This window comes from Pan troglodytes, chromosome 16 (assembly GCF_028858775.2).
Source record: "Pan troglodytes isolate AG18354 chromosome 16, NHGRI_mPanTro3-v2.0_pri, whole genome shotgun sequence".
Lineage (NCBI taxonomy): Eukaryota > Metazoa > Chordata > Mammalia > Primates > Hominidae > Pan > Pan troglodytes.
This window is the reverse complement of record NC_072414.2, coordinates 91,112,500-91,138,275: the sequence shown is the minus strand read 5'-3', so window position 1 is coordinate 91,138,275 and position 25,776 is coordinate 91,112,500. Positions and strand designations below refer to the sequence as shown.

Here is a 25,776-nt window from a genome sequence, read left to right as displayed (position 1 = left end):
AAAAATTAAAAGCAATTCAGATTCACTTGAAATATTAGTCCATTTTTAAGGCTAAGAACAGCATTCAGGATGTCCCACACACTTAAGTTAACTGCAATTATCAAACAACGCAACCTCTTACACATTCCTTGTAACAATTGGGATCGAATCCTAGATATAGTCTAAAATCATTTTTTAAAAAGCAGAATTCATATCTTCCTAAGAAGGAGTTTAACCTGATTCTCTGATATGAGGATTAAAATCCTTTAACACCAAATTATTGTACTTATATTTTTAAATCCAGACTCGTCACTGCAAATAAGCAGCCTATCTAGAAAGGACCTGGTCTCTACACGTGGGGTGAATCATGCTCACAGACCAGGGAGCCAAAATCAAACTGTGGTAAATTATGCTTAATAATACAAATAAACTTTGATGCTTTTGTTCTGAGATGTTTCTGAGTGTACATTATTTTAAAAGGTGGGAAAGAGAATCTACAAAAGCAGTAAGAAAAAATACTGGCAGGCATCATGGACCAGAAATTGTGAGAAATTACTGGATGATAGAAAAGAACAGAAATTAAATTAAATACAGAAATACCACAGAAAAATCAGCAGCATCAACAAAGTGGTCAAAGCCTCGCTAGCCACCATCCACCCAAGCTAACTCAGTAGCCTGGTTCTTTCCACAAAGTTGAATAGTAACTTAGCTGTTTATTTGGCTCTTGCTTGCTTCGCCCCAGGACATGACCTTTTAAAGGGCAGGGACTGTCTTGCCCACCTTTGCAACAACATGCCTTAGCTCTGTGCCTGGAACACAGGAGGCACCATTATCTCTTTGCTGAAAGAATAAACTAGAATGTGATTAGCATACTGTAAAATGGTATCTGGACCCTAATGGGGGTCTGAAGATAATTTTCCAGGTAAGAAAAGTATACCTTTTAAAATCTTTTAATTATTTTATTTTTTAAAAAGCAAAAAACATACCCTTATTTTATTGATATTTTATGAACTGGGTAATGACCAAATCTGGGAACACCACTGTAACTTATACCCTCTATAGAATAGAGAGAAATACAGAACAAAGGTAGGTGAGGGCCCCTTAGGAGTCCACATTCCAAAATCCATACTGAATCTGTTAGCCTGTCCGAGGACCTCTACTGTTGACACCAAGCTCAGCCTATCAGCATCTCTTGCCTGAACTCAACCAACAAGGCTCCCCATTGGTCTTCTTGCTTCTATTCTCACCCCCTCCAATCTATTTTCTACACAGAAGCCAGTGACGTTAAAATATACATCAGATCATGGTCCTTTCCTGCCCCCAAACTCTGCCCTGGCTTTCTGCTGCACTTCAATAAAATCTCTAACACCATCTTACTAGTAACATGGTCTCCAGATCAGCCCTGGCCCACCTCTCTTCCCCACCTCGCTACAATCTAATTACCTTGTCCTTCCTTCTGTCTGGCCCAATGAAGTGTCAAGTTATTTCTTCCCTTGGAGCCTTTGAATCTGCTATTCCTCAGTCAGGAATGCTCCTTCCCAACCCTCCAAACCGTAGACTCTTTCTTGTGTTTCAGAACGTTACCATCACATTTTCACAAAGGCCTTCCCTGACTTCAAGCAGATTCCCTATTTCTCAATTGTGGCATCCTATTTATTCCCTCCCTGCATTTACTTATTTAATTACTTATTCATTTATTTACATGTCAAACCACAGTGTGTACCTCCCACTAGAAAATAAATTTCATAAGAACAGGGGCTTTGACTTTATTTGCTGCTATATTCCCCATATTCCTAGCACCTAGCAGAGTCTAGCACATGGTAGGTGCACAGTAAATATTTTTTGACTTAATGTATTCCTTAAACTACCTCACTTGTTCAGTGGCCGCAGACCAGACTTGCAGCTGCACACAAACCTCACACTTATGATTCAGATTTGTTGCTTAGCAAAATTACAACAGTTGTGGACTTTTGAGGAAACTCACAAATCCTTGGAGGAAAAAAAAGTGAAATCCAAGACTGCTAGAGGTTTGTTGCACATTTAACATAATTTAAGTTTTCCTTAATGTCTTATAATTATCTCTGTGAATGCAAGTGATGGGAGTATTCTATAAGACATTACTGACCAAACGCCAGCTGCCCACAAGCTAAATAGCCCCAGTCTCTTATGCATTTTCAAATTTGTGTGTGTGATCTGCTATATAGCTGACACAGTTTTACAGAAATAAATGTAACGTGCATAACTTAGAGTTGACTATACAATAACATAACTAAATTTTCAGCAGGCATGTCAGAAGTCATGTAAGCAAATAAATATTGCCCTTCAAGATCATAAGCCAGCAAAACCAATCCAATGATATGTGTTCATTCATATTTTTGAAATTTGTTTTGAAATTCCCTTAAGATCTTGATATAGAATTTTTTCATGGATTCTAGGGATCAAATCTACCCCCAAAACGATAAGGATATGATACCATCAATTATATTGAGAAGAACATGCCTCAAACTCTGAAGGCAAGTCTAAAGGAAAACATTTTTTTCATGTTTAAACAAGATTGGCATCCTCTGAATAACATACTCAATGACAGCTCAGAGGCATTCTTATAACAATGATGTTCTTTTGTTTTTGGAATTATTTAGAAACTCGATTAGATCTTATTTAAACTTAAAAACCATGAAGTCTTTTTGGAATAAGTGTATTTTCAAGATTAACTAATCTGAAGGAATTAACAATGATCTGACTTTATAAATTTGGAATCTGGGTGTATTTGTTTAACTATTACATCATTTTCACATTTGAGAAGGTACAACCAGATCCACCCAGTTTGGCAAAACCAAATCTATGCCTTACCTGGTCTATTTGATGGGCCAGAAATAGTTTGATTTTGGTTCACATCATGATCCAGTAAGTCTGAAGGGGTGACTGCTTGTAGGGCTCAAACAGCACCAGCATATTTCTCCATGCTCTTATTACACTCCATTATAGCTGCATGCTTACTAGCATGTGTTCCCTCCTATAATTCCAAGTGCATAACATGTTTCAAAGGCACCAGGAGTTAACCAGGTGTTGGGAAACTTGCTTTGGAACCTATCCAGCAATTATTTTGGCTCTAAAGAGTAATGGTCTACAAATTTAAACATGAACTCATGTTTATTTTTTTATAACCCTTAGTAATACATTACTTAGGGTCTGCCAGTATAGGACACAACTGTCCATATTATAAGAGGCTTGCTATATATTCATAACTTTTGAATGTGTGGCAGGTTATATTTAGTAACAAATGACCATAACTTAAAGTTAGGAACAATACCAGGAAGCACACGGAGAAAATCTATTAATTATGCATTTGTCTAATATAAGCAATATACAAGAAGAACTTAAAAAAATTATATTAGCAATTAACAAGACCTCTTAACAGAATATCTATTATATTTATAAAAGATAATTAAATATTATTTGGGAGCTTTAAAATAAAATGCTCCCGGCTGGGCACGGTGGCTCACGCCTATAATCCCAGCACTTCAGGAAGCTGAGAAGGGCGGATCACCTGAGGTCAGGAGTTGGAGACCAGCCTGGCCAACATGGTGAAACCCCGTCTCTACTAAAAAGTACAAAAAAATTAGCTGGGCGTGGTGGCAGGCACCTGTAGTCCCAGCTACTTGGGATGCTGAGGCAGAGAATAGCTTGAACCCAGGAGGCAGAGGTTGCAGTGAGCTGAGATTGCACCACTGCACTCCAGCCTGGTTCTGTCTCAAATAAAATAAAAAATAAATAAAATAAAATAAAATAAAATAAAATAAAATAAAATAAAATGTTCCCAAACATATGACATCTGAGAAACGTAAGAAAAATGAATTTGATTTAAATATTTATGTCTAGGTGTCAAGCTTGCCAATTAATTTCCAGTAGAAATTTTTAAATGTTAAAGACAGTAATTTAAAAAAAAAACACACTGTTTTGACATTTTACCTCGTGCTTTGTGTGTGACTAGATTATGCACTAGAATTTCATTCAGTATTCTTCCAAATAAGTTATTTCCCAGGTGTTCGCTGGTATCTAACCAACTAGTCAATAAAGTATTCTTGCTAAGTGACAATTATAATATAACTAACTGCTAGAGAGAAATGGCATTTATCTCTTCTTCAGATATATTGTCTTTGATTTTTAAAAGCATTTATTCTAAAAGTTAGCATCTTTGTTATCGCTTTGTGTCTGTACATGGATTTCTATTTGGAAAAATCCTTTATCTTCCTCATTCTTCAAGATTCATGGAGACCACATACGCAGATTTTCATTTTATGTTTTATTTTAGCGATGGTCAATTTTATAGACTTCTTCTAGGGAGGCTTTTTTTTCTTTACTGAGTTAGCACAATGGAGTTTTCAGGCTTTGACCTGAATGAGGCCACTAGGTGTCTATTGTTGGTATAAAACTATTATAATCATTGCCTTAAGAAATATCACAGCATCATAGTCCAGAATAAAAATTTATTTTTTAACTTTACTACTTTGCACAGAATAAGTAAAAGTAATCTCTATTTTACTTGCTGGAAAGAATGATATAATAATGATGACTGCTTTCATCTCACTTTCCAAATTCAAAACAGGAAGAAATTTTAAAGGAAAACATTTTAGTGCATATACATTTCAGATTACCAAACTGATTCACTCCAGTTTCTTTCTTTGAAATTCCCATAAAAAATTACCATGAAAAACAGAAAGCGGTTGATGACCTCCACTGATAGAACATTTGGAAACCACTGGAAAAACACATGCACAACACAAAAATTATCTAGTTTAAAAAAAACACCCCTCAATTAAAATACTTCCATACTAAATACAATATATAATTTTGATTTCTAAATATTAATATATAGCCTTTGTAAGAAACAATAAGAAACTCACATCACAATTTACATGAAAAACATTGCATTAGAGATTTCTGAATAGGCATATATTGGTTATTAATCTTAATACAAAAGCAAAGTCTCTAAATTTACTGCCTGCTCTTGTTTAGAGTTCTCAAATAACCACCTACAGAGTGAAAAAAAAGACTCAAAAATTATTAATATCAAGGGTAGAAATGAAATGCGGCACAGAAAGATGTTATCTTTTCATTTCAAAATTTCCTATGCTGTTTAAACTTTTATTTCTATTGCTGTGAACTACTTCTATAATAAAAATTAATTATTTAATGGTGCCTCCTCACACACTTTGGGATTCCTTAGAACAAGAAACACAACAATTGTAAGCACCTGCTATATTTTTATTTATTAGTTGTATTTACTTTAGCTAAGAATTATCACACTGAAATCTGTGATTAAAATTCTAAAAATTTGAGTTTCCTAATGATATTCTGGTTCACTGCAACAGAAAACAAAAATTTAATAAATGTGTATATATAATGCTTTTATGCAAATCTATATTGCTGAGGGTCTCACAAGTTCTGTCATTATAAAATTTTTTTAAATCTCAAATTTCATACAGTTTCTGTCAATTACAAGTACTATAGAAAATTGTATGATGCTTCTAATGAGAACACATAAAAACGTATTTCTTCAGATTTCTGTTTATTCCCAATCTTTGCAAAAATACTACAAAGAGGACTACTGCTTTGCTGCAAGGCAGTCAATACATACCAGAATTCAAAATCTTTTATTGTGTTCTACAAATCTTTTGTTGTGCACTGCATCAACAAAGCTTTTAAATGCTCCTCAATAATAGGAAGGAAGTAACAAAACAGTGGAAAAGAACAATAAAACTTGTATGTTTATGGAGAATAGCAAACAGTTCAACGCTGCAGAGATGACGTGTTTTATAAGTCATATTTTTTTCAGAAATGCTTTAGTTGCAAATAAAATTTCCAAGAATATTAACATTTTCCAAATTAAGTTTATGTTCTACTCTCCTATTATTTGAACTGGCAGATTAGCAAAATATAGGAATTATTTCAAAACAACACCCCAAAAAGCAACTTAAAAAAAAGAACAAAAGAAAGCTGACGTCTAATTTTTAAATTAACTTTAAGTAAAACCAAATGTCTGTCATAATTTTTACTACTGACCTTATGGAACAACACACATCTCAAGTAGCGGTTAGTCCAACTGTGTTCACAGGAACACCAGTTCAGAGCAATGTTCTCATGGTCTATTAAGTTTAGGAAAAACAATACATTATACAGTTTACTGTAATACACATTAGCATATCACAGAGCATTATCAAGTCAGGAAACCCACTTAATTGTGATTCACCAGCAGGTTCCCATACATTTGGCCACCGCACACTTTTTCATAGAACATGTAAAGAAAGTTTGGAAAAGGTTGGTTATCAACATTTTAAGGCACATTTTCCCTAGGTATTCCATCAGAAAGGCATAGACATTTTTAATAGTAGCTCTAATCTTTTTTCCTTTTATACAGGAAAAATAAAAAGGAATTATTTTGGACCCTGCTCAAGGGAAACGAAATGAAAATGGGAGGCTAAATCCTAGTCTAATACTCATGGTCACTGGCATACTTGTGTACACGCAAAATTTATGAGGCTCTGACTATTATAACTTTAGGCTGTGCTTTAAAAAAAACCTTCCCCCCATCTCCAAAAAAAAAAAAAAAAAAAGCCCAGTAGGTGGCTCACACCTGTTATCCCAGCACTTTTGGAGGCCAAGGAGAAGGATTGCTGGAGCCCAAGATTTTGAGGTTGCAGTGAGCTATGATCATGCCACTGTACTCCTCCAGCCTGGGCAACAGAGCAAGACTTCATCTTTAAAAAACTAACAAACAAAAAACCTTCCCTGGTGTCCAAGCTTGTATCCGCCAGGGTCCTTTCAATACTTTACAGATACTGTTTTATTCTTGTAGTTCTCCTGAAGGATGTTCAAAGAGTTTTTTTTTTTTTTTTTAAGAGTTTTCTATTTAAATCCTACCTCAAATCTCTCTTTGTACAATAATTCTCTCCTATCATCCATTAATTTTCTACTTTCTTCCCTATAGGCAAAAACAGGCCTTCAGCCCCCTATGGCACATGTTCCCAATACAGTAATAGAATTTAAAAGTTCCTCATAAAATATGGAATGAACTGTATCCATAATTTCCTTCAAATCTTTCCACCAAAAAAATGACTTTCCTTATTCCCTAATTCCCTATTTCCTTCTTCCCTAATTCCCATTTCTCTAGTTCCTTATTAGAGGCAAGTGGTTTCTACCATACAAATTCTTCACAAGAAAAGGGCCAGATAGAATGCTAGAGTAAATAAAATTAAAAGGAAAAAAAGAGCACTCTGTTTTGAAATGAGTCTACAAAAACATGGATACAACTACTGTTCAAATAATTATTTCCTTTGTATTCACTTTCATTAAGAGATATAAGTAGTATATATAACAAACTGTATGAGTAACCAAAAGTATGGATGAAATGATTTTTATATAACCTTACATTCAGAAATATTGTCAACATAGATACAACAAACTTTATAAAAGGCTTACTGGTTGAGCCAATATAGCACTAATATCTAAATGTTTTATTTAAGTTAAAATTTCCAGAAAACATGAGCAGATTCCATTAATAGCACACAAAAGTTGTTAATTTGATGCTTTACTCAACTTTTTAAAATGTATGATGCTTTTTGTTACGAATTCATAATTTAAAATAAGAATTTCATGAGTGGGAAACAGGCTTCTAGTAGGTGAAGATAATGTTTCTTTTTCTTTTTTTGGAGACGGGTTCTCGCTCTGTTGCCCTAGCTGGAATGCACGACTCACTATATCCTGGAACTCCTGGCCTCAAACTATCTTCCTGCCTCAGCCTCCAGGTGTGAGCCAGATGTCTGGCCTGAAGATGGTATTCCTGATACCTTATCTTAATCATGACTATTATCATAGTTGGTGCTTAACAAAATTGGGGCCACAGAGTAGCAGTCAACTTCAAACCTTTCTATACGGCCTCCTTCATTACCCACAAAATAGCATTAGCTAATTTGTACAAAACCAGGTAATAGCTGGAAAAAATTAAAAAGAAAAAAATGATTGGTTCAAACTATATGGACAGCATATGAGTCTCTAATTGTTTCAAAATTGAGTTTAATCAACAAACAAGCATATGGACTGTCAATAGCACTACTGGCATGAGATCCTAGAATTCTGTTTCCCACCATAAAAATTTTAGGATAGTAGTAGTGACTTTCCACTGGAAGTTCATTTTAAGCCTATAATAAGAGAATAAGAAAGTTCGTTTGGTTAATGATTCAAAACACCAAGAAACTTTCTATCACAGAAACAATACAGAAACAGAACCTAAACAATGACAGTATCTAAACAGCACCTAAAACAATAAAATGAATTTACTTTCCTGTTACCTAGATATTACTGTCTGTTGATCGCTGCTGTCCTCAAAAACTAAATTATGTATAATATTTTAAATAAATAATCAACACTGAAATTATACTGTGCTCCTCTGGGAATTTTTATAAGAACTGCATGATTCCTTGTTTGATGATAAAATTTTTTTTCATCCTCTGAAGAGCTGAAAATCTATGAAAAACATTTTCTAGCTTTTACTATTTTATTCCTTTGGAGTAAAGAGAATAAAAATTGATGTCAAATAACACCCTATGTAAATAAAATCCAAGATTTAAAGTTGTATATACATCTTATTGCTTTCAGAGAAAGCTACAACCAAAGATTTACATTTGTCTTTAGCTATATGAATCTGCAAGAATGAAGTAAACTCCATTGTCCTGCATGAGCCACACTTCAAAAAAATGCTAATACCAGAAAGATTTCTATATGTATGCTTGCACTAAGAATAATTCGCTAAAATGACAAGTTAAAGGCTACTTTCTCCACTAGAGATTGATGTCCAAACATCTTATAGAGGAACTTAAAACCCAGGTTAGGTGAAGGGGGTAAGAAGGCTTTCATATACTTTAAAGCAGTTTACATACCCAAACAAATACCATCTCAGTAAATGAAAGAACATAAAAACATATTCCCAATGTTTTTGTCAGTAACTGTGAACACAGGAACTTACCCAGTAACTTTAGAATAGAAGTGCCAGAGAATCAGAGATGATAAAATATTGTTACAAATTCATGACAAAATATGGATTCCGCAGCTCTGTGAGCTCCTTATATCTTTACAAAATTATTTATTTATTTATTTAGAGACAAGGTCTCACTCTGTCACCCAGGCTGGAGTGCAGTAGTGTGATCACAGCTCACTGCAGCCTTAACCTCCCAGGCTTAAGTGATCCTCCCACCTCGGCCTCCCAAGTAGCTGAGACTACAGGCATGTGTCACCATTTCCTCGCTAATTTTTTATAGAGACAGGGTTTCATCATGTTCCCCAGGCTGATCTCAAACTCCTAGATTCAAGTGATCCACCTGCCTCAGCCTCTCAGAGTGCTAGGATTACAGGGATGAGCCACGACACCTGGCCAATATTTTTAAATAGCTAATTAAATAAATGGCTTGAGAATATTTTGGAAGAATAGCAGCCTAAGGCATGTGACAAACAGCGAAGTTTCTCCACCAAAAACAAGCTTAACACTGGACAAAACTCTGAAAAACAGCTATTTCAGAACTCTAGAAATCAACCAAAGGCAGAAAATAAATTCAGTAGTGTTTGTTCATTCAAGAACAGTGGAAGTCTGCAGCTTTTTCTTGGTTGGGATGGCTCCTGTCACATCCTACCCCCAGCCCAGTCTACAAGAATAGCAGCTTATCAAAACAGGGCTAAGGAAACCACAAGCTTGGCTACCAGAGACAGCACCCTCAATTTGGGGCAGGGGACAAAATCCCACAGCTTTGTCATCTAAAACTGGCAAAATCCATAAGGAAAAGAAAAAAAATGTCAACCAAGAATTCTACATACAGGAAAACTATCCTTCAGCCATGAATTCAAAATAAAGGCATTCTTAGATAAATAAGAAATGAGAAAATTAGTTGCTAGCAAACCTGCCCTATAAGAAATATTAAAAGGGCTGAAAGAAAATGATTATCAGATGGTAATTCAAAATAACAGGAAGGAATCAAGTTCTTTTGAATTGCTTTATGGCCTAGCATATGATCTATCCTGAAGAATGTTCTATGTGTGCTGCAGAAGAATATTCTATGTGTGCTGCAAAAGAATAATGCGTTCTGCTCGTGTTGAGTGGAGAGTTACCTTAGTTCAAGTTGGTCTACAAAATTGTTCAAGTTTTCTATATCTTTACTTGTTCTCAGATGCCAAGAGGACTATTAAAATCTTCAACATAATTGAGTTGTTTATTTCCCCTTTCAATTCCAGGTGTGAGCCAGATGTCATTTTCTGCTTCATGTATTCTGGGCCTCTTTTGGTTAACTGCATCTACATTTATAATTGTTATATCTTCCCAATATACTGATCCTTTTATCATTATAAATTGTCCTTGTTTAGTTCCAATATTTTTTGTCTTAAAGTGTATTGTGTCTGTTATTAAAATAGCTACTACAGCTATTATTTCCTGTTTGCATGGTATATCTTTTTCCTTCTTTTTCTTTTGGCCCTATTTGTGTCTTTGATCCTAAATTGTAACTCTTCTGACAAAATATAGTTTGGGTCTTGCTTTATGACTAAGTTGGAAAATCTCTTCCTTTTGATTGTAGTGTTTAGACCATTCACATTTAATGTAATTACTGATGTTGTTATATTTACAATTGTGATTCAGCTATTTTTAAAATTACGCCTCATGTCTTTTTGTATCTCTGTTTTTCCATTCTATTTTTTATCTCATACAGTCATGAACCACGTAACTACGTTTTGGTCAACAATAGACCACAGAGGAGACAGTGGTCCCATACAATTATAATCTAGCTAAAAAATTCCTATCACCTACTGAGAGTTGTAGCCATTGTAACATTGCAGCACAACTCATTACTCACGTGTTTGTGATGATGCTGGTATAAACACAAACCTACTATGCTGCCAGTTGTATAAAGGACAGCACATACAAATACTGTACATAATAACTGATAATAAACAACTCTGTTACTGGTTTATTAATTAGACTATACTTTTTATTTTAGAGTGTACTCCTTCTACCTATAAAAAAAAATTAACTGTAAAAGAGCCTTAGGCAGGTCTTTCAGGAGATAGTGCAGGAAAAAGCATTGTTATCATAGGCGATGACAGCTCCATACATGCTGTTGTCCCTGAAGACCTTCTGGTGGGAAAAGATTAGAGGTGGAAGACAGTGATACTGATTATCTTGACCCTGTGTAGGCCTAGACTAATATGTGTGTTAGTGTCTCAGTTTTTAACGATAAAGTCACATTGTGTTATAATTGCCTATAGTATTCAGTATAGTACCATGCTGCACAGGTTTGTAGCCTAGGAGCAATAAGTTATACAATATGGCTTAGTGTGTAGCAAGCTATAGTATCTAGGTTTATGTAAGTGTACTCTATGATGTTCACACAACAACAAAATCACCTAACAACACATTTCTTAGAATGTATTCCCATTAAGCAGTGCGTGACTGTAGAAATATTTGTGTATTGTTTTAATTTCCTTTATTAATTTTTTAGCTATAATTCTTGAGGGTTTTTTTAGTGATTATTCTAGGAATCACAATACACATCATTAATCACAATATATTTCAGGTCAATATTGGCTTAATTCTGGTAAAACACAGTAACTTTGCTCCAGTATAGCTCTGTTTCCACTTTCCTCACTGTTACGACTATTGCTTTAAATAATCTTCAGGGTTTTTTAAAAGAAATTAAGAAATATACATATTCAGCCCTTTATATTTCACATACATTTACCATATCCGATAGATCATATTCTAGAGCAGGGGTGGCACATTTTTTCAGTAAAGGGCCAGATGGTAAATACCTTAGGCTTTGCAAGCCATGTACAGATTCTGTTGCATATTCTTGGCTTTTTAGAGTACTCTTTAAAATTTTTAAATCATTCTGAACTTGCAGGCAATTACAAACAACCACAAAAAGACCACTGACCAGATTGGGTCTGTGTGTCATAGTTTGCCAACCCATGTTAAGATATAAAACAAGTCTTAATACATTTCCTTTTTAAAACTGAAAACATACAAGAATATAGCCTGACCACAACAGAATTAAATTGAAAATCAACAACAGGAAGAAATTTGAGAAATGTGCAAACACTTGGAAATTGAACAATACACTTGTAAACAACTCATGGGTAAAGAAGAAATTGTGAAGAAAATTAGAAAATATATTTGAAATGAATGAGAACGAACACACAACATATCACAATTCACGTAAAGCAACGAAAGAAGTACTTAACCTGAAATCTGAAATGCTCTAAAATCCAAAGATTTCTGAGTGCCAACATGATGCCACGAGTGGAAAATTATACACCTGACCTCACGTGACAGGTTGCAGTCAAAATGCAAGTACACAACACATAGTTTATTCCACGTCCCCAAGACAGAAAAGACCCTCCCAGTCCCCTTTAGCTGAAATATATCTTTTCTGTGCATGCCCAGATAGCTCCACGCAAGCAAACCAAAAAGGGTAGTGAAATGGCATGTGTGCAGGCTAAGGACACCAACGGCAGGTTCCCCAGCATGACCCACACAGGGCCAAGACCTACGTGCATTACTCACTGTGGTTTTTTGTTTATTCTCTGCTTTGTGGTGTAAATATATTGCTGAAAATGTCAAAAAGGCCTGCAAATACCTCCGTGGGTAACAGTGATAAGAAAAATAGGAAGCATTTGTGTTTATCTACAGCACAGAAAATCAAACTGTTGGAGAAAGTGGACAGCCATATTGTGTGAAACACCTTACAGAAGAGTATAGTGTTGGCATGGCCACCATGTACGACTTGAAGAAATGGAAGGATATGATTCTTAAATCTCTTAATTTATAAGAGTTCTCCCTCTCCCTTCTTCATTTTCATGTCTTTCGTTTACTTACATGGATTTTTGTCTTACAGAATTTTCAACATCCTCGATTTGGTTTATTGTGCCTTCATTGTGTCATCAAAAATACTCACTTATCCCTGTTCACTTTTCTTTGGCATGATTACATTATAAGGAGAGGGTTACACCCTTCCAATTTCATCACACTGGGTAGTAGAACATAATGTCTGCTTGTCCCACTTCTAGTGAAGTTAAGATTAACTAGTAGATTCTAGTGTTATCAGCCTGATCCATTCAATACAAAGCTTCCTATCAACTTTTTACCTAATGGTTCAGGAAGCTATTAATGATTTTGCCAAGATATTTCATTAGAAATTACAAATGTTGGTTTTTAAAATTCCATCATTCCTTCTATATGTATTAACTATAATTATTCCATGTAGAAAAACTCTCCCACCTTCAACTATTCAGTTACCCTGAAAAATAGTTGTTTCAGAAAAAGGCAGAAAAATGTTTGATTCTTTCCCTTTAAATTTTGAAGAACAAGTTGGTAGTATAACAACCTCCAGAGTTTACCAACAAGTTTTTAAGAGCACCATTACAAACTCATACATGTTTCTATATCTGATATGTTTTAATACATTTCGGTCATAGCTTTTTATGCTTAACAGTCCACTTTTGACTTCTGTACGATTTTCACATGACCCTCAGAAGTCTCTGACTGATTCTCTGTTTTCTGGCACAAGATGTCCCAAGGGTGCATCTTCTACAAGTTGTGCCTCAAACACAGCAACCTGGTTCATTTTAGTGGGAAATGGTTTTTAAAGGCTTAATCTCTTTGGCCTGGAATTCTTCACCACCTTATTAGCTCACCAATGCCTTCAAAACAGATTTTCCCAGACTCCCCACCCTGCACTGTCCTCAAGGGAGGGTTGGTCTGAATTATCTAGTCTTGGAATTCTATAAGCAGAAGTCCTAAGATAAGAAATTGTGGAAGAGAGCACCCAAAAGCTTTTAAAAGACATCTTCCCAGTGGGCGCGGTGGTTCACACCTGTAATCCCAGCACTTTGGGAGGCTGAGGCAGGCAGATCACGAAGTCAGGAGTTCAAGACCAGCCTGGCCAACATGATGAAACCGTGTCTCTACTAAAAATACAAAAATTAGCCAGGTGTGGTGGCGTGTGCCTGTAAACCCAGCTACTCAGGAGGCTGAGGCAGGAGAATTGCTTGAACCCAGGAGGCAGAGGTTGCAGTGAGCCAAGATTGTGCCACTGCACTCCAGCCTTGGCGACAGAGCGAGACTCCATCTCAAAAAAAAAAAAAGACATCTTCCCTCAGTTATATGCCATACACACAAATAAAGACTAGTTCATAACAATCAACTAAACTGGGGTAGAATTCAGAAAGGCTTCAGGAGTGGAAAGTCAGATCACAGTTGAGGGTCACTCTGTTTTTTGAACCCAGGGGTTGGTTCCACAAATTTTCTTAATTCATCAGCCAAAGAACCTGCAAAATATCACCCTGACAGTGGACTAACAGCAAAAGCAGAATTAGGAAACTAAATGGAAAATAACCACTAACAAGCCTAATTAGTGTATTTACTCATGGCAGCAAAATAAGGGTAACACCCACAAACACAAAGTCTGCATTCCAAGATTCTTATAGAATGGAATAAATAAGCATTTATACTCCAACTGCTAAGTTTATATATCTAAAGCTGAGGTGAGAAGGGAGTGATAATATAGAAAAAAAGACAAGGGCACTATTCCTTAGTAGAATTAATTCCTTCTCTTAGATAGCAAAAACAATCAAGAATTCCTTTATTCGTCTGCAGTTGAGCCTCAGATGAGACTGCAGCCCTGGCCAACCCAACCTTGACTGCAGCTTTCTGAGACCCTAAGCAGATCGAGCTAAGCTGTGCTTAGACTGCTGATCCATAGAAATTGAGATAATAAATGTGTGTTGTTTTATGCCACTAACTTTGTGGTAATTTGTTATGCAGAGATAAATAATATAGTATTATAAGCTAGTACATGATTAATGATTCATTTATTTATTTTTTGGAGACAGGGTCCCACCCTATTGCCCAGGCTGAAGTGCAGTGGAGCATCATAGGTCACTGCAAGCTAGTACATGATTACTGATTCATTTACTTATTTTTTGGAGACAGGGTCCCACCCTATTGCCCAGGCTGAAGTGCAGTGGAGCATCATAGGTCACTGCAAGCTAGTACATGATTACTGATTCATTTACTTATTTTTTGGAGACAGGGTCCCACGCTATTGCCCAGGCTGAAGTGCAGTGGAGCATCATAGGTCACTGCAAGCTAGTACATGATTACTGATTCATTTACTTATTTTTTGGAGACAGGGTCCCACCCTATTGCCCAGGCTGAAGTGCAGTGGAGCATCATAGGTCACTGCAAGCTAGTACATGATTATTGATTCATTTATTTATTTTTTGGAGACAGGGTCCCACCCTATTGCCCAGGCTGAAGTGCAGTGGAGCATTCACAGGTCACTGCAACTTCAAATACTCTAGAGTCCAGCAATCCCCCCACCTCAGCCTCCCAAGCAGCTGGGACTACAGGCACGTGCCACCACGCCTAAGTTTTTTATTTTTATCTTTTGTAGAGACGAGGTCTTACTATGTTGCCCAGACTGGTCTTGAACTCCTAGCTTAAGCCATCCTCCTACCTCGGCCTCCCAAAGTGCTGGGATTACAGGTGTGAGCCACCATGCTCTGTCACTAGTACATGATTTTACTTTCTTCAATCATATAAAATACTTGAAACAGACTTTTTTTTAAAGATTAAGTATTTCTGTTAATGACTTCGAAAAAACACTACTGAGAATCAGAAGACCTAGCATTGTCTCTATTCTACCTTACTAAGCCACGTTGTGTAAGATTCATAATCTCTCAGAGCCTCGAGAGTTCTTATTTATAACCAGGGATAAAACCTGCCCTGTTGGTAAAAGAAAGTGAGTGAGACACTGTGAACATTATAAAGCACTAAATAAACTAAAATCCAACTGCTTCTCACCAGCAGTTCTGCTGCCACTGTAGTGCAAGCCATCATCATTTCTTGCTGGGGTTATTTCGGCAGATTCCTAACTCGTCTCAGTTTTTGTTGTCGGCGCCTCGTTTAAGTTTTCATCACTGGCCCCTTGTTACAATTATCTGAGTCGTTCTTTTAAACCTAAATGAGATCATAGGACTCCTCTGCTCAAAATCCACCAGTGACTTCCCCTCACATCCAGAATGGAATCCACAGTGACCAAGTTCACACAAAATTAAGTCTTTACTGTTAACAAGTATAGCATATTGCACCTTAACAAGATTTTCAATTGCAGGATCTTTAGTTTCCCTTTAAAACTGACATGAGTGTTGGAAGTCAGGAAAACAAAGGCAAGGCTAATGGCAGAGGAACAATGAGCCAGTCTTCATGGAGTGTGGACTCTAAGAGGATAGAAATAAACTGGGAAGGCAGAAAAATGAGATGAGGAAGAGGGTAAATTTATTGAGTACATACTTTTGGTCTGAGAACTTTTCTATATGTAACAACTTTTACATTTTAAAAAATTAATGAACGGGTTTAGAATCTCTGGTCTCTGATGCTAGGACTGGGCATCTATCTGCCTTATTCAGATATTCAAAAGGAGAGGAATAGATCTTTTTAAAAACTGTTTTCAAAGATTAGTAATGTTCTGACCACTTCAGTTAAGAATTTTTGATGTTTAGCATTCTTTCTTTCACACTTTTGGATGGCATTTATGGGATGGGAATCTTACTGGTCCTAAAGTCCGTGGGATTTGACAACTTCAGTTTATATTAAATCCACTTGGTTCCGCACTGTAGCCAGTGCTGCCTTAAGCATGATGCGGACCCTGCACACTGTATCGTTTCTCCCTACCCAACCCACAGTGTCCCAAGTATTAGAATTCTTCATTTCTATCTGCCAAAAGTCTAGTAAAAGATGAGATAAACTCTCTCTCTCTCAATGAAAACATGCTTCAGAATTACCTGCCCCCAGTGTTTACATACAGTCTAATGGCAATTAAACAAAGATCACCAGAGTGAACAGCTGGCCCCATTCTGACAATGAATGGCAGAGGCTGAAGAAACACATAATGGCTTGAAGGAGAAAAGCAGCAGGCTAATCCTCAGGGCTGAAGGCTCTTCTCCAAATTCAGAGGCAATGGACCCTAAAAGGACCAAAGATGTGCCAGACAAGACGCACCAGCAAGAAGGAAACATGTCAGTGGATAGGAAAGCAGCCCGTGCTCAAACACTCAGCAAAGAAACTGCTGCAGACCAACCTAAAGTGTTAGCATGACACAGAACACTCATGACACTCACAGTGCAGGACAGACAATAGGCACCAAGGTCACTCAGCCAAGCTGGTGCCAGGGCCAAGGTATAAAACTAGGTTTCTTTTAAAACCTGCCAGAACTTTCTTTCATTTCCTCACACAGAAGCACAATGCATATGTACATTATCAACTCCTTTATATTATGCTATATGGAAGGGTATTACAAATACATAAAAGAATTTAACAAAATTAACAATAATTTTCATACATTATTTAACCAAGAGAGAGCTTTTAAACGTTGACAAAAAATGTGAAATTAAAAACACAAATATGAAGGGTAATTTTTAATTTTGGAAAAGGAAACAATATATCATTTTGTGTGTATGTATGTTTAAACAAAACTGACTTTATTTAGGTATCAGTGGGTTAGCCGAGTTCCTTTAAATAGTTAGGGATTTGCAAAGTGCAAAGCTCATGTAACATAATCTGTGTTTTCCTCAAATCCCCATCGGTCCATTTGCTTAAGAAACCCATGCTTCCTGGCAGGGTGCCGGCATACCAAACCTGCCCAGTCGTGCATAGTTTTATTTCTGTTACTAAATTAGGAAACCGAGTGGGCAATGTCTGGGACAACAGCAAAGAGAAATGCCTCGGCATCATTAGCCTGCAAGTCTCCCTAAAAGCTATATCATTATAAGATACTTAATTTTTAATTAGAGATACCAAGGCAATTTAGCCTAATATTGTGCAATACTAAGAAATAATTAAATGAAGACAAAAGGGAAAAATCCAAATGTTTAACAAAAGTATTCTTCTGAATAGCCTTAATCATGTTGTTAAAAATAAATGAACTACTACCACTCAAGGCTTAATTTCTCAATGACTGATACTAAAATACTGCCCTCTTTTTCTAAGTGATGAAGGAGAAATGCGAAGCTATGCATCACAATTCTTACAAATATATACTAACATACTTTATGTAGAGCTCAGTTTGAACATTCAAGGAGATTTGAGTGGAGAAACACAAAGAAGGATTTCAAGAAAACAAAGCCACTGTTTTTATTTTCAAATTAATTTATAAATGATAGAAAAATATAGAAGGAAAAATACATAATATTCCTCTTTCCAAATTTTACTGACCCCAAATTTGCACATCATAGAGCTTTTAAAAAAAGATAGTAGCTATTAATTAACATTCTTTAAATAAACAAACCCTGATATTTTATGGAAAGCTAAAGCTTGAATCCTGAAAGTGTTAGAATTTTAGTTTTAGTGATATCAGAAATACTTTTTTCTTATAAACATTTTGTTAAATTCAAACATCATAAACATTTTCTTAATTAATTTCAAAGTAGCATTCATTTTACTTTAGTTCTGTAAAATAAAAAATTAAATGAATATGTGCTAGAAAATCTACATCTTTACACAGATAATTTATGTATTTAAATATCAGAGTTTAGAAATTACAGAAAAATTAAACCAAGTTTCAGTGCTGTAAAAGCCCTGAAAGACTTGTCAACCATGACTATATAAAAAGCTGTTCACAATATTTACTACCATTTAGCGAGACAGAAAATTCATTCACATTTATAAAAAATCCTGAGAGATGAACTCTTCCAATAACCATCCTGGCTGTCGGCATGCCTTCATCTAGTCTCCTTTTATATATACGTATTTATATGATCTCTAGAGCATAGCAAAAGGCACCTAGCTGATCTGACGTGTGCCAAAACCCAGAGCCTTTCACTTCTTTGGCTCAACTCCTACCAGTAAGATGTGGCCATCAGTGACGCATGTGAGCAGGTCCACAGGATTGGGGTGGGCCGCACAGTCTCAAGTATCTCCCTGTATTGTTGATAAGAGGCACATTGTTGTGGAGGCCCAACAAAATGAGAGAAGCAAGGCTAAAGCCGTATTTTTACATAAATAAAAATAAAAGCAAGAAATAGATCAAATGATTAAAAATTACACTGAATAGGGTCGTGATCCCCATAGATCACTTTAATAAATAGTCTTTCAGACCCTCATTCTTGTTAACATTGCTACCTATACACATATAAAGAAATATATATAAGGCTGGGCATGGTGGCTCATGCCTGTAATCCCAGCACTTTGAGAGGCACAGGCAGGTGGGTCACTTGAGGTCAGGAGTTCAAGACCAGCCTGGCTAACATGGTGAAACCCCGTCTCTACTAAAAATACAAAAATACAAAAATAAATAAATAAATGAGCCGGGCATGTTGGTGCACGCCTGTAATCCCAGCTACTCAGGAGACTGAGGCACAAGAATCACTTTAACCCAGGAGGCAGAGGTTGCAGTGAGCCGAGATCACATCACTGCACCCCAGCCTGGGTGACAGAGTAAGACCCTGTCTTGAAAAAAAAAGAAAAAAGAAAAGGAATATATATAAATGAATGGAGTGCCGGAAAAAGGGAAAATCAGTTTTGCTCTTCAAAAGACACCCCAATTAAAAAAATACACAAACCGCAGACTGAGAAAAAATATTTGCAAATCATATATCTGATAAATGACTTGTATCCAGATAATCACGGGGTTGACAAAAGTTGACAACCTTGCTGTAAAGGGCTATTTATGTAAATAATTTTTGCAAACCATATGGTCATTGTCACAACTACTCAACTCTGCCACTGCAGCATAAAAGCAGCCAGAGACAATATGTAAACGAATGGACATGGCTGTATTCCAAAAAAACTTTATTTACTAAATCAGATGAAGTGCTAGACTTGGCCCACAGGTCAGAGTTTTCTAACCTCGGTCTCTAGTATATCCGTACAGGTTATCTGATACTGAGTCTCTGACAGCAATTTTACAATTCTGTAAACTATAGATAACTGATAACAATGTAAACAATTCTTGTTTATAAACACACGCATAAATTACATCCAGTGGGGGGACAATGCTCTGTCTTTGTTGAGAATACTAGCTTTGCCTCCGTTTGAATATTCATTTATATTCTTTTTTTTTGCAATGGAGTTTTACTCTTGTCCCCCAGACTGGAGTGCAATAGCGAGATCTCATCTCACTGCAACCTCCACCTCCCGGATTCATGCGATTCTCCTGCCTCAGCCTCCTGAGTAGCTGGGATTACAGGCATGCACCACCACACCCAGCTAATTTTTGTATTTTTAGTAGAGACGGAGTTTCACCATGTTGGCCAGGCTGATCTCAAACTCCTGACCTCAAGTGATCCTCCCGCCTCGGCCTCCCAAAGTGCTAGGATTGTAGGCATGAGCCACCGTGCCCAGGCCATTTTTATATTCTTGATCTATGAATGTGTGTGTTCTAGGGATTCTCCTTGAACTGGTTATAACACCTTATCAATTTACTCATTAATAAGTTAAATAAAAACTTTGCCACATTTAAAATTTTTTATATCTGTATGGGCGTCACGATCTTAGCTTTTTTATGAAAATTATCCATTAACACCAGTATACATAAAGAACTCTTACAATACAATAATAAGAAAATAAACAACTCAATTTAAAAATGGCCAAAAGATAGGCATAGTTAATATTTGCCAAAGAGATGGCAAATAGACACATGAAAAGGTGCTTAATCTTTAGTTATTAGTGAAATGCAAATTTAAAACACAATGAGATGCCACTATACAGCAACTAGAATAGCTACCATAAAAAAGACTGAAGATACCAAATGCTGGCAAGGATGAGGAACTGGAACCCTCATACACTGCTAGTGGGAATGTAAAATGGTACAGCCACTTTGGAAAACAGTTTGGCAGTTTCTTTCAAAGTTAAAAATACATCCACCAATTCTACTCTTAGGTATTTATCCAAGAGAAAAGAAAACATATGCCTACAAAAAGCCTGTACACAAATGTTCATAACAACATTATTCCTAACAGCCCAAACTGGAGACAGCCTAAATAAACAACTGATGAATAAACCAAATATGGCACATCCATACAATAAAACATTACTAAGCAATAAAAGATGAGGTTATATACATTTAAACTACTAAAACATGAGGTTATGTACATTTACATGAAATTTCTGGAAAGTCAAAACTATAGAGACAAAAAGCAAGATCAGTGGTTGACTGCGGGTGAGAACAGAGGCTAGCAATAAACAGGCACCAGGGAACTTTTTGCAATGACGGAAGTCTTCTAAAACTAGATTGTATTGAGGGTTCCTAAACTGTGGACATTGAATAAAGTTAATTAACTGTACATGTAAAACGATGAATTTTATGGCACATAAATTGCACTTCAATAAAGCTGTTAAAAAATCAATCAATTACAGGTGGCACATGCCTGTAATCCCAGCTACTTGGGAGGCTGAGGCAGGAGAATTGCTTGAACCGGGGAGGCAGAGGTTGCAGTGAGCCAAGATCGCGCCATTGCACTCCAGCCTGGGCAACAAGAGTGAAACTTATTGCCCATCTCAAAAAAAAAAAAAAAAAACCAAACACACACACACACACACAAAGAAAATCAATAGCTTAAAAAATTATTAACTTGGCCAGGTGCGGTGGCTCAAGCCTGTAATCCCAGCACTTTGGGAGCCGAGGCGGGCGGATCATGAGGTCAGGAGATCGAGACCATCTTGGCTAACACGATGAAACCCCATCTCTACTAAAAATACAAAAAAATTAGCCTGGCGTGGTGGCGGGCACCTGTGGTCCCAGCTACTCAGGAGGCTGAGGCAGGAGAATGGTGTGAACCCGGGAGGTGGAGCTTGCAGTGAGCTGAGATCGCGCCACTGCACTCCAGCCTGGGCGACAGAGCAAGACTCCGTCTCAAAAAAAAAAAAAAATTATTAACTCACGCCAAGAACAAAATTATTGACATTGTTATAAAGTTTAAGAAGATATTATTTAGATGACATTTAAGAGTGGTATGTAGAAAAAGAAGTGATGTATGGAACACACATTGTAAATCAGTATAGATAATGCCCTGGGGATAAGGAAATACAGGTTCTCTTTCTTGTCATACCATTATGTATCATAATTTTACATATGTTTCTGATTTAGAAGTAGTTAGAAATTTAAACTACGGATAGGAAACAAACACTGGTAATATGTAAACTCTCACACCCTATTATGTCACCTCTTTTAGCAGCAGAAGCAAATTTTCAAAGGCATCATTTTAAGTCCTCCATAAAATCAAACCTGCTAGAGCTAGTATAAATTTAAAAATGTTGAGTTTTAATGGTAGAATGAATATCAGAATCCACCATGTTAAAATTTACCTACCACATTGGATAAGAAAATGGAGACACAGAGTGATCAAGTAACAATAATTTTATAGGCTTTTGCCTTATTGAAAGTTCATAGTACTTAAAGTTCCATGGAATTCCGTTGTGGGAGACTTAAATAGTTTTATCTATAAAGTTCAAATGCAATTTCACAGGATATCATAAGCAAACCAAGAATATTCAAATAAAATAGATATGGTGGTTGGTAATTTAGGAAAAAATTAAGAAGTACAGAATAGATAAAATTATTAGTAACTCTGATTTATGAAGCTGATTTTATTAAGAGTCTCAAAAGAAAAAGGTTAAAATGTTCATTTCCCTTTTACTTAAAAAATAGTATTCTATAGTCTATATTTAATATAACATGCACTTAAAAACAATACAAATATTTGACTCTTACATTGCTAAATAATTTAGGGATTTGGTCTTTGTAAAATACATATTCAACTATGCTATTGGATCTTCTCACTTAAAGAGAATGAGTTACAGAAATTTATCTCTGAACAAGAGCAGCTCCTCTGATGGATAAAAATACTGCAAGACAACACCCTGTGTATATAAAACAGTAATGGTGATTCTTCCTTCACTGATTATGTACACAGAGCTGTACAGAAAAATTATCTCACATTTTTGAACATGTAGTATTCAGTCTCCTAGAGATATCAAGTAAAAGAAGAATAGCACCACAGAAATCATAATTTTGGTTCAGGACATATATGCAACAATGTGCATAACTGTGCATACTTTTTATTTTATTTTATTTTCTTAGACAGGGTCTCACTCTGTCACCCAGGCTGGAGTGCAGTGGCACAATCTTGGCTCACTGCAGCCTCCGCCTCTTGGGTTCAAGCGATTCTCATGCCTCAGCTTCCTGAGGGGCTGGGATTACAGGTGCACACCATCACATCCAGCTAATTTTTGTATTTTTAGTAGAAGCAGGGTTCACCATGTTGGCCAGGCTGGTCTCAAACTCCTGACCTCAAGTGATCCACCCACCTCGGCCTCCCAAAGTGCTGGGGTTACAGGCATGAGCCATGGTGCCCGGCCAATTGTGCATACCTTTAAAAATATTTTCCAATGTACATTTGTTCTGCTTTAGATTAAACACTATTTTCATAGCCTGTAAACAAAAAAATTATAAGTATTATTTGATTACTCAATTGAATATTTTAATAATTAAAATTTTAATTTTATATATGAGACTTGTACTTTCCTTCAGAAAAATATGCATTTATATTTTAAAACTAGGTAAAAACAGATAAAAATTCCAAGACTTTATATTACTATAAACATCCATATATATCTTTCAGCATTTTTTCTCAGAATACTTTTTAATTATTTCAACATGTTATAATGACTATGAAATTACAGTAAAAACTATCTCATTTAAGAAAAATGGATTCATGCTACGACCTAAATATATAAGAAAATACCATGACTTCCACAAAACCTGCTGTTACTAAAAAAAAAAAAAACACTAAGTCACTAATATTAGTCTTGTAAATTTATATTAAAGTGAAGAATGCCAAACTTCTGAAATTTAAAAAAGTCATCAAACAGCTCTGCCGGGCTTTAATTCTCTTTCAGATTATGTCAGGAGCAGAGATGTCAGCAGATCCAGCTAAGAAGTAGATCAGACATATAAACAACTAGTGATATTTGTTATAAGCATATAAAGATATTCATTTTTTGAGTGCTTCCTCACTTCCACAGCCAGTTTTGACTTCATGTTTTCCTACTACCTACAAAAAATACACAGTGAAAACCAAAACTTCTCAAAAAAAGGTATCTGCTTAAAATGTCAATTTTTAATAAAAGCTTTAATAAAAAGGATTAAACAAAGAACTATTATGCACACTGAGTGGGGGGGTTCATAACAAACAATATCAAACAACATTGTAAAAATTCCTTCTCATTACACTGACCCTTGGCAAATCATAAAGCTTTTCACTCATTAAAACAAGTGTTAACTCTAAAATTACTTGCAGAACAGAAATCTGATTTAAATTGAAACCTTTAACAAGTTGAAACACAATTTGCAGATGAAGTAAAGCAACAGCATGTTCAAATAAATGAAAAATAAAACGTTCTGTATATTAAATACATTAATTTTTAAGAAACACTTATTTTGGTATCTATATTATGTGTACCTATATATGAAATCTATATTATATCAATCTACATAATACATGTAGATATATTGTCTTTATTACTTTTTCTTCACAATTTACATAAAATCATAATTTTCTGATCATGTCACAAAACAATATATTGAAATCAAGGTAGAAAAATCAACTGAATCATTTAAATATATTGAAATCAAGGTAGAAACATTAGCTGAAACTATAAAATAATTACAGATGAAAATGCTATCTTTGTTAACGTATTTATCGAAAACATACTTAGCCAAAGTTTGGTTAACAAATGCAATACATCAAATCACTATTCATATATTTTAATAATTGAAAGTTCTTCAGTAAAAACGAACTATTAAACCACATTTTGCCAAGACAGCAAAAGGTATGGTAGAAATTACTCCATGCCACATCTAAAATATTGCAAGCTGATTTAGATACAAAAATAACAAAGCCAGGCGAAATGGCTCACACCTGTAATCCCAGCACTTTGGGAGGCAGAGGCAGGCGGATTGCCTGAGGTCAGGAGTTGGAGACCAGCCTGGCTAACATGGTGAAACACCATCTCTACTAAAAACACAAAAATTAGCTGGTTGTGGTGGCACATGTCTGTAATCCCAGCTACTTGGGAGGCTGAGGCAGGAGAATCGCTTCAACCCAGGAGGCGAAGGTTGCAGTGAGCCAAAATTGCACCACTGCACTCCAGCCTGCGCAACAGAGCGAGACTCCATCTCACAATTAGACCTCTGAAGTCTTATTAATAGGTTGTGTCTAAGAAAACACATATTCTCAAGAAAATTCACTTGAAAAGATTAAAAACACTTCTATATTTATCAGGTTTTAAAAAATGTCCCCATTCCTGGTATTCATCATAAACAAATGGTTATGAACTCATTTATAGGCTTCTATCATGCAACCACAACCTCTTCAGCAATTTATTTAAATGAAGGGTTTTAAACTGGGGTAACAGTTGGTCAAATCTGTATTTGAGAGAGAGCATCCTGGAAGTAGTGTGTATGACGGATTATGAGACAGATACATTTCAGAGATAAATAGTGGAAAATACCCAAACCAAATCATTTGCTCCTGCATGCTGCTCTCACACCAGCTTAGTCCCCACACGTCACATCTGCCTTCTCCTTAAGCCCTCCTTAACCGACCTCAGTGCTGTCATCACTGTTCCCATACAGCACCAAGCCTATAATACACCATGCCGTCATAAATTAATTCTATAAGAAGTACTGCATGTGAAGTGAA

The 25,776-nt window shown here is 36.0% G+C and overlaps 1 protein-coding gene across 19 annotated transcripts in view; it reads right to left on the bottom strand.

Moving 5' to 3' along the window:
- The window catches only part of LRRC28 (leucine rich repeat containing 28), a 136,688-nt gene that overhangs the window by 64,257 nt on the left and 46,655 nt on the right, over positions 1 to 25,776 (bottom strand). For 5 of the 19 annotated variants that reach the window (XM_063795438.1, XM_063795436.1, XM_054667188.2 and 2 more), the window contains one exon: positions 23,444 to 23,504. The exons of the other annotated variants lie outside the window; for them this stretch is intronic. In XM_063795438.1, coding sequence (XP_063651508.1) covers positions 23,444 to 23,501 — 58 coding nt within the window. In that variant the 5' untranslated portion in view covers positions 23,502 to 23,504. The remainder of the gene's footprint in view (positions 1 to 23,443; positions 23,505 to 25,776) is intronic. 19 annotated transcript variants of the gene reach the window in all.